This window comes from Gambusia affinis, linkage group LG04, assembly GCF_019740435.1.
Source record: "Gambusia affinis linkage group LG04, SWU_Gaff_1.0, whole genome shotgun sequence".
NCBI lineage: Eukaryota > Metazoa > Chordata > Actinopteri > Cyprinodontiformes > Poeciliidae > Gambusia > Gambusia affinis.
In genome coordinates, this window is record NC_057871.1 from 14,879,669 (window position 1) to 14,890,146 (window position 10,478).

At 36.6% G+C, this 10,478-nt stretch overlaps 1 protein-coding gene across 2 annotated transcripts; it reads left to right on the top strand.

Moving 5' to 3' along the window:
• The first annotated feature begins 904 nt into the window (after positions 1 to 904).
• Positions 905 to 7,365, top strand: myoz2b (myozenin 2b). 2 transcript variants are annotated; one of them, XM_044113960.1, is made up of 5 exons: positions 905 to 1,042; positions 4,494 to 4,657; positions 5,038 to 5,122; positions 5,638 to 5,800; positions 5,884 to 7,365. In XM_044113960.1, the coding sequence occupies exons 2-5, from the start codon at positions 4,499 to 4,501 to the stop codon at positions 6,107 to 6,109; spliced, it is 633 nt and encodes a 210-aa protein (XP_043969895.1). In that variant the 5' UTR covers positions 905 to 1,042; positions 4,494 to 4,498; the 3' UTR covers positions 6,110 to 7,365. The 2 variants fall into 2 exon arrangements, with proteins under 2 accessions (XP_043969895.1, XP_043969896.1); XM_044113961.1 differs by lacking the exon at positions 905 to 1,042 and adding an exon at positions 1,091 to 1,423.
• Positions 7,366 to 10,478: the final 3,113 nt, after the last annotated feature.

Consider the following 10,478-nt stretch of genomic DNA (forward strand, 5'->3'; position numbering starts at 1 on the left):
AATAAACAATATGAAAACTGTACTTGTTGTCCACTTTTTAAAATGTACAGATATATTTTAACATGAAACTTATTCTGTCCTTGGATTGCTCTTCTTTTTATTTACCGATCACACATATTCTAGTTTTGGAAAATAACAGTCTAAAATGAATCTACATGTCTTTTGAATTAGCCTGAGAACTGTAAATATTCAGAATTCGGAAGATGTAGTTCAATGATGCTAAGCTCTTACACAAGGTTCCCCAGGTCTATGGATGAGAAACGAATGGGATTGAAGTGCCTAATTTTCACATATTCTCCTCTTTACTCCAAATCCAAATTGAGAGTTTGTTGCTAAAAAGCCTTATGAAAGTCTCATTTGACCAACTATTGCACAGTTCCAGGAGAAAATGAATCAAATTCCACTGAATGCATGTGTTCAAATTAAAAGTTGAATTTTTCTACATTTTTAAACTTTTGATGTATGTGTTGGCTTGTGCAACCACAAGAGAAAAAAAAACCCCTGATTTGTCTTTGACTGTGTTTACAAGTCCTTATTAATATTACTAAGCCAATTAGACAGACACTAGTCAGTTATTACACAGAATAACAGGAATCAAATTTGCAGAAAGAATTAGAAACTGCAGCTGCACCCCATGTCGAGAACCAAACCAACTTGAAGGCATGTTAAGCTCAAAGCTACGTCAAACCTCAAAGATGTGTCATGTTGTCCCCAAAGAGTCAGAAAGAAGGAAACAGTTTTCTCAAGTGGGGGAATCTTCATTCCCAAGAATGTCGGAGTGGAAATCCACATCCCATCATCTATTCTCCTCTCCTCGCTATCCTTGCCCCATGGTGTCTGAGAGTGGCTTTGAGTGTTTGACAGGTTAAATTTAGCCTATTGATGTAAGCTGCATTCCACTCACAACAGAGACAGAGACACACTCACAGTTTGGATTTAGTGTCTGTGAGCGTGAAGATCAGCAAAGATCACACCACTGACCCCTTCGTCTCCGTGTCTCCCCTTCAAGGATACGGGCTGCACAGCAGGGACACAACGACAGGTACGGGCAAAGGAGCGCTTCAATAACCTGATACTATAACTAAAATCAATCTGCAATAACGGAGAGTGGTGCTTCAGGGGGATAAGAAGAGCCCAGCTGCATGTGACACTTATGTTGGGTAGAAACTAAAGGCACATTTTCACATTGTTGTGTCTGTTAATTTTTTTCATCTGCTCACTTCACACACTTTACATATCGCAGACTGACTTACTTGTTTGTTTGTTTTTTGCATGTAAAATGTTTCTTTAGTTACAATTCCTGTAAATGAACACAGCAAAGCATTTAACTATTATTAAGCTATTTTACAAACTAGCATTGAGTACTGCAGTTGATTAGCAAAATGAAAAGATGGACCTCACCAACAGCTGAGAGCGACCTAAGGTTTGAACACTTCTGTTGGCACTAGTGGACATGTTTTATGCATGGCAACTTACACAAACTTAGGACACAATTAACCCTTGACCTTCCAGACTGGTGATTTAACCTCTAACAAATTTAAATGAGCATGTCGCTGAGTTTAGCTTGCTGTACCCCAAAAGAGGATGCAACTGAGATATGATTACAAAGATATTAAAAGCTCTATATAAGTTTTAACAATATTGTAAAACAGCAAACATTCTAATATTACGAGTTATGCTGACAGATTGATTTTTATTTTTTATTTTTGCAAAATACTGATTTATTGTATAAATTTTATAAAAGTAAAATGAGAAATAGGCTGATGTTATATGAGAGCTTGAGCAGAATTAGCTTTGGGGGATCACTCACTTTTTCAAGTTCAGATCAGAAGGTTCCTCATTTTCTTCTTCTTAAAACATATTATGAATTTAAACAAGTTTTAAGTGGGCTTTTTTTTAAAAGATTATTTTAAATAGCTTGTTTTCAATTCTGGAAGTGCATCAGTATGAGAAGTTACCTTTTTAAAAGTTTTATTTTAAAGTGACTGTAAAGCCTAATCAGAAGAGAGCCATTGTGCTTTATGGTAACCAGATTTATATTTCTTTTAGATAGGAGGTACCAAAATTAATTTTGCATTCAAAAGCAACCATGGACAAAATTTCAATCAATTCACAAAAAAAAAATAAAAAATAAAATCATTTCAGCTCAGATTCACAATGATTTATGAATTAGCTTTAATTTATGACTTTGTAAGCATTTCAGTTACAACCAAATTTAAATTTCCTTAAATTGGGTTAAAATTAAATAATTTTTCATTTGAACATTTTTTAATTATTTTAAGCGGGACAATTGCAACTACTGTATTTGTCAACCTATCCTCTGCAAATTCAAATACTCTTGAGACCCCAGGAGCCTCAGCCGTGAGTCCTGATGTCTTAACCGTGAGAGTTTCTCTCCAGTCTTTTTGCATCTTCCTTCATGGTGACATCACTCCAGCACTTCAAAAAATATTTATTTTTCCAAATAGCAAAATTATACAAAACTTAACTGGTTATTTTCATTAAACCTGAGATGTAGCACAGGATTATTGTCTTTCTTTGCTCACTCACGACAGCAGATTCGTCTGTCCTGTTAAAGGCTCTGTCATGTTCTCATTCAAGCCCCAGTTCATAGCCAGAGACATGCAGGAGCAGGAGGAAGAGGCACTCAGACGCTATGTGCACAGCACTCCATGTTGCGATAAGGAGTCAGAGCAAAACACCAGAGTTCAAAATGTCAGGGCTACTGAGCAGAGTGAGCCATAAATACATTGGGATGATTTACTGTGAAGGCTGTCTAATCCCTTGTCGTTGTTCTTTCACTATAAGCTATTTCTAACTGGGTGGGAGTGTTGGTGAAAGATGGGAGGGAAGCTTTTTCAGAGCAACTGTGAAGCTGACTGGGCAACATGAAGGTCTGCAACAGCTGGGGTGCATTCTGTCTGTGCACGTGAATGAGGAAACATCTTGTACCCACAAAGTAAGCTCAAGCACAACGATGGCTTAATTTGGGAGCAGGCCTCGTGGTAAAAAATAGAGACTGGAAAAGTTTTGATGACATTTTATTTGGTTAAAATGGAAATTTTGATGAAACTCATTTGAAATTAAAGTAGAGTATTTAGACTGATCTAAGCACAGCTTAATCCCAAAAAACTTTTAAAATTCACCCAATAAATGTCTATGGAAAATATTCATTTAGCTGTGAAGTGGAAGCAAAATTATGCAATGCTTTCAAAAATATTTTCACGCAAAAACTTGACAAGTTCCCCATGTGCATTGATGTAGCCCACATGTGTCAATTCTTTACACTACGTACCTTGAGAGTGTTTGGGGTCTGATTTTACCAGCTTTACATATCTAGAGAGTGAATTTCTCCCGTCTCACTTGGCAAAATCAGGTTTACTGAGAGTGGACAGATTGTGTTAGTGAGCATCAATTTGAAATCTTACCAAATATTTGTCATTTATTTGCATCTAAACTTTGACTGATCCCTTCCAGTGCATAAATATATTTGATTAAACCCAGTTGTAGGTTTGGCTGTACATATTGGTTCATTGATGGAAGGTCCAGAAGTTCATTATCCATCTTTATTTGTTGTCATGAGGGTGATGCATTCAGGGTCATTTGTAGTTTCAGTTTTCCACCAGACATACTCAGAGCTGGGAAATATAATTCTAATATAATTGTAATATAATTACATTTACTCAGTTGTGTTTACTTGTGCCTTAATCTGAATTCATTAAAGGTGTTAGGAAGTTTTAGCATTTTTTAAATGTATTATTTACAAGTGTGATAATTTATGTGACCACATGATTTCTACAAAATGAATCAGACATTATGATCAAACAATTATTCACCAATTGAGTAGTATTTAAACCATATATCTATATATATATGTAAAAGTATATGCTTTTACTTGAGTATTTTTTTAATGACTACTTGTTCTTCCTACTTATGTATAATTATTCTGAAATAATGCTGCTCTCAATTTAGTATGGTTCTTGGAACTGTTGGCCAAAAAACCCTAAAAATTATTTTTTAAATGTATCTGGATCAAACTTCCAGAACACTGCAAAACTAGTCAAACAGTGAGTGCCTTTAAATCAAGGCTAAAAACCCATTTGCTTTGATCAATGATAAGTACAACCTTTCATTACTTCTCTTTATTTTGCCACTATGATGCAATGTTTCTTTCTGTTTTTTTGGTTGATTGTGTTTTTCACGTAAAGCACCTTTAACTGCCTCGTTCCTGAAATGTGATATACAAATAAACCTTGCTTTTTATCTGGGATTCTTATGTGGCTTTTGTTGCCACACACACAGTTCAAACTTCTCATTTTATTCCTTGGGCCTTCATTGAGTTGGAATTCAAGAAACCCAGAAGGTATTTTTGACTAATAATTGATCATTTTCTTGGTTTATGCTGTTGTCAACCATATCTGTCAGGTGTTGGCATAATGATCTGCTTAGAATATTATGTAGAAAATGAATAAACAATTTCTTTTGGGTGCCAGGAGTCATGGACCTGGGAAAGAAGCTCAGCACTCCCAAAGACATCATGCTGGAGGAGCTATCGCTTCTCTCCAACAGAGGTTCTCGGCTTTTCAAAATGAGACAGAGGAGGTCCGAGAAGTACACATTTGAAAGCATTCAAAACGAAGCAAACGCTCTCCTGAACGTAAGTCCGCTTCTTTTTGTTCTAAATCTCTTTAAATGACTAGATATAATCCAATTTTGTCTACGCTGTGGATTTCTGGCATGGATTTGTATGTTTGTTTTTTTTTTTTTCCTGTTTTCTAAGTGAAATGTGTTTTTTGAGATAAAGTGGTGGAACACACAGACAATAGCTGTGACAAGCTGCAGCTGTGTGATCTGTGAGGCTGCTTAGACACTTCACTTGAAGAGCTGCTACCATGTTTATCAGTGCATGATGATAAGCTGTGGGACTGGAACTGGTCTCTTGGTTTAATCTATAGAAATGAAGCCATTGAGCAATGCACATTTTAAAATGTCTGATACCATAACCTTTTAGATGTTCCTTAATATGCTGTTTTGCAGAATGATATTTTGAATCAGAACATACACTCTGTGGAAATTAAGGTGGAGCCACCGGCAAATGGAGGCGCCGCAAATTCAGCTTCAGGTAATTGTGCATTTCATTACGCCTCTTTCCTTACATGTGGATATTAAAGATTTCGGCTTGCACTTAATAATAATAATAATAATAATAACATTAATGATCATCATCATGATCAATAACATCATCGAACACAAACGATTCATTCCAAAATAAGTGTTTGATTGAAACAATAACATAAATTATTATCAGTTTTATCTGGTTTTATTTTCTGACAATCTTACGGGTGTCCATAAAGATGACTTGACTGGAGAGTCCTACTTATTGTTACCATTTTTAAAGCCCTGCAGTCCTTCTGCAATGCTTTGGTGAAGCCTTAACTCATTATACAATGAGCGCACGCTTGAAATGTTCTATTTAAAGTTGCCACTGTAGCTATTTTAATAGCATCCACTTTGAAAATTTCAGGCTGCAGAAAACAGCTCAGAAAAAACAAAAAGGCCTTGTCGGCAATCCAAACTGATAGATCAGCCTGTTGTGATGCGAAAGCAGTTGTCACATTCGTCTCTCTTTTTTCGCAGACATGGCCGCAGAAAAGCTGGACACCAGGCCTGTGCATAAGACTTACCACTCACCGTGGGAACAGGTGATCCTTAGTGACCCCAACCTTGCTGAAACTCTGCAGCTCAGAATGCCAGAGCCAGAGCCGCAGCAGGAGCTCCCTGAATACAAATGCTTCAACCGGTGAGAAAACTACAACAAATTCATAAGTACCAAAGGGAAGGTTATGGCACGCAAAGCAATCGGTATGTTGATCTGAACTGCAGGGTTGCCACTCCTTATGGTGGTTTTGAAAAAGCTCCAAGAGGAATCACGTTCAAGCTCCCTGAGGTGGACCTGAACCCGCCGCAGTACCAGGAGCTGAGCGATCCCCAGGCCAAGCGGCCCACGTTCAACAGGACGGCCCAGGGCTGGATCTCTGAGGGCACTCATCTCATCCTACCAACTATCACCCTGGAGTCCTTCAGTGTGCCTGAGTCTGATGACCTGTAGCGGACTCTGCTGGAACGTGGGAACACAACGCAGCCTTTAGTGATAAAGATCAACCTGCAGAACGGGACAAAGGAGGAGGGTCTGTTAGTTTCACCACTGTAATTTCTTTACAGTATTTAATATTATAGAACCTAACAGAGAAGTTTACTTACCTGTTTTCTGACAGTAGTATTTATTTTATTGACACATTACAAAACTTGCGTTCAATATCCATAAGGAGGCTGTAAATAAACAATATTCAACTGATAAGATGAATATTTTATGTACATAACATTTGCACATCAGAATGTGCAAATGTGCTCTGTGCAATAAAGGCGTCATTTATCATTTAGTGGAAGTTTTATATAAGAATATATAAATGCCTGTCTTCAACTATGTCTGTTAGATACAGTTAAGCACCAAAGCAACATCAAAATGTTCGGTGAAATATTGGATTAAGATGAAGAAGTGTTCTGAGTAAAAGCAGCACATATATTTCTTATCATCTGGTTCATCCAGGTCCTATAAATCGGGTAGTGCAACCTTAAATACAAATTTATTACACCAGATGTGATTTACTGAAAAGTAAACCAAAGGCCAAAACATGAGAAAGTAAACAGCAGCCTAGTGCTGCTAATCAAATGCACTTCACTGTCAGATCAACAGCATGTGTCTATGAAAGGCGAAGCTTTGGGGGCTGAAAAGTCTGCAGCACTCAGGCCTTTTAACACAATGTGAGCCTGGAGTAAGGAGCAATCTGGAAAATAGTCCAAACAGTTTCTAGTGTCCACAGTGACAGACGTCCAAAGTTCTTCTGTCAGACAAACCAGAACATAAAAAAAAATGGTAAAACTCCAAAGAGCTTCATCATAAACTCTAGAGGCCTCATTTAACATGTTGGGTGTTGAAGTTTTGGACAAACCCATTAGAAAACCTTTGAACATGAACTTAGTTTTGACCTTTTCTAGAACAGGTGAAAGGCCATATTTTATCACACAGATGTCTGCTAAAGTAGTTCTTTAGTTGGGTCTTGTAACAGGCAGTGATTTTTGTTATGCATTTCTGTTAATCGGGTCAGAAATGTTCTGCTGAATTTTAAGAGCTGTTAATCAGTTGAATATTTTTGTGTTAACAGGCATAAGCCCATAAAAAAAAACGCACAAAGTTTTCATCATCTTCATACTGTATATTGTATGTACATGAGCCGTTTTGTTGTCATGTTCAAAATATTAAGTGTGTGAGTAGTTCAAGCAACAATAAAGGATAAAATAAGTTTATTTTAGCCTCTTTTTTTAAGCGCAAAACATTCGGTTGTTCAGATGGAGCCTTGTGCCTAATGGGGGAAGCATTCACAGTGAGCAAAATTATATTCAGGGTGGGTCAATCTGGAAATCAATGATGAAAGAGACATTTAACAGCAAACCTTTTCACATTTTGCCGTGTTACAACCACAGATTTAGTGTATTTTATTGATATTTTATCTAACAGGCCACCATGAAGCAATGTATAACAATACCGTGAAATAAAAATGATGCATGAATTTAAAATTGTTCTACACATAAAGATCTGAAAAGGGTGTATGTGGACTTTGACTGTATGTACTTTCAACACATATTAGTCAATCCTTTCCATTGTAGATCTGCATGTTTGTAATAGTCCGGCTGGAACGTAAACTTCTGCCCCACTTCCAGATTTTCTCGCAATTGTTGTAACATTCACATCCCAGTTGGGGTGAGGGAAGATCCGGAGGCTGGTGGAGCTCTGATGCCGCCCTCCACGAGATGCTGCCCTGGGCGGAGGCCCATGTCGCCCAAATCTGAAACAGCCACTGCAGCTAAAATGCGAGAGAAGGAGATAAACAGGATGAAGTTCCCAGGGGACAGGCTTTAGGATGAGTTAAAACAAATGAAGACATACGTTACACTAATCAGAATAAGAATATTTTCTATACTTTTGGGATATTTATGGTACCTGGTGGAAAGTAAATATAATCACAATAAATGTGGTTGTGCTTAGTGTAATTTTTTATTTTAAAAAACGAAACTTTGGGAATCTACAACAAAACTGACAACTCTGTACAGACTGCACGTGGATTGTACAGCTGCATTATGGCTTAGCAGTTCACAAAAACTTGCAAAAAAAAAAGAAGAAGAAAATAAAAATAAAACAGACATATCTATCTCCAAAAATAGCCTTTAGAACGTCAGTATTGACTTTGACGCCTGATCTGAAAAGAGTTCCGGTGTTCCATATCCGGCAAGACAAATATCAAGTCCGTTTTTTTCCCCTCTGCAGACACACTTTATAAATAATACAAAACCTTTTCTTTATGTGTCCCAAGGGAGGTTTCAGGGTTTATAGCACTAACACATTTGACGTTATAAAAATATGCAGTGTCACTAAAATAAGCCAACAAACTCTTTGTGCCGTTTTCACACATCCATTCCTCCCTGCAGATTGCACATCCTTGTCTCTTTCACATAAATGTTTTAGTCGGAAAGAAAATATTGCACACGTCAACTAATCTTTGAACAAAGAAATGTTTCTGGTTGTCTTTTGTTCTTTAGCAGTCCCTGCCACTGTTGACTTGGACTCTAAGATCGTTTGGATAAAAACCAATAAGGACATCAACAAATTTACCTGATATTGATTCATGATTGATTTTTGTTCTCACATCCCACTATTTTGTTATCAACTAGGTGATTAAATCATTAACTCATTTAATCTTAGTTTTTACCAAAATGACTGATTCAGATTTTTTACAGCCCTTTCTGATCCCCACATATGAAAAATGTGTGAAAGGTAGAAAACATTAGAGTTTCACATGCAATTATTTTAAGACCTAAACTTTAATGGAAGAAATGGGGGGGATATGTTGAGATAACAACCCTTAGTTCTGCACCATGGTGCTGGGTATTAAGGAAGAGTAGCAAAACCAAACCGCTGATGTAATGAAATTTGTGAGAAGAGTGTCCCACTCAATAAATTTAAATGCGACCCATACAAGATCCAAACATTGATCTTCATAGACGTTCTCAATGCAACCGAAGTGCACTTGAGCTTTATTCAAAGAGAAGTTGGCAAATAATTTAGCCTTTAGTGGGTTGAGCAGGCCTCACCAAAACCATACGCAAATAAGAGTACCGCTATCCCAACATGTTTTTACTCAAGTAAAAGTAAAAAGTACCCATCCAAGAAATTGCTAAAGTATGAGTAAACAGTATTTTATATGGTTATTTAAATTGTGAGTAACTGATAATAACATCTGATTTTATATTTAAACATAACAGATAAAAATATTAAGTTATTTGCAGATTCTGGTAATTTAAGACTACAACAATTATCAAATTCGGGCAGAAGAAATACTTCAAAATTTTCTCTGCATAGAAGTCATAAAACAAATACAGCAGGTGGGGTATGTATGTGGGGTATAGAACAGGACCAGGCACTTCTAATTTGCATATCTACTGTTTATTATATGTTCACTTGATCGCAAACGGCACAGCAGGCTCACCAGATAGAAAATAACAGAAAAATTAAGTTGGTGTATAAATAAGATGTCTCACTTCGGCATAAGCTACATGTGTTTTTGGTGAAAACATTATTGTTAAGGGAAGGAAATTTTATTTAATTAAGATAAGCAATACTTCATAGTAACTTTACCCAAGTAAGGGTAAAACATATAGTGTAATAAAGTCAATTCTAGAAGCAAATTTTTCTTTTACAAAAAGTTATTCATGTAAAGCAATCATATTTGAAATTAAAAGTTGTTTTACAAAACTATGTTAGTAGAAACCCCCCCCAAAAAGAAACCAAAGAAAATCACAACTAGCTTTCCTGGTGCTTCAGAATTATACAACACTTTCACATAAAACCACAATAAAATCCACAGATGACATTCCCAGGGTATTGTTACTTTTACAAGGTACTGTGTTTATCTGGGCATCACTTTTCACCTTTCTGTATCCTGGTATTTTAGGGAGAAGCACCAAAATCTGTTTGAATAAGACACACAGTTCAGCAGGACTATTGCTGACTGCAGCTTGCATCAGCTTCTTTTAGTCCTCCTGTCTCCACTTATAACCTGCGAAGCTCTGCAGGCTTTCCCTGCCAGGCTCTCCATCTGCCCCATTTTTTTCTTTTTTTTTCTTTCTTTTTTTTGCAATACCCTCTTGCTTACTGCAGAATCAGAGTCCCTCAGATATCTACATTGCACATTTACAAATTTCAAAAGCTCAATAGAAAATTGTGATAACAGATCAGTGTCTTTTGCACTTTGTGTACCTTGTGATATAAATAATAATTAAAAAAAAAAAAGCAAGTTTATTGCTCTCATTTGTTTATACCTGCTATCCACTTCAGTTTTTCCCTTAAAATTTGAATGTTGGTT

Coding starts and splice junctions, on each gene's coding strand:
- myoz2b (XM_044113960.1), top strand. CDS start 4,499: ATGGACCTGGGAAAGAAGCTCAGCACTCCCAAAGACATCATGCTGGAG. Junction 4,658..5,037: donor AAGCAAACGCTCTCCTGAAC/GTAAGTCCGCTT, acceptor GCTGTTTTGCAG/AATGATATTTTGAATCAGAA. Junction 5,801..5,883: donor GAATACAAATGCTTCAACCG/GTGAGAAAACTA, acceptor TCTGAACTGCAG/GGTTGCCACTCCTTATGGTG.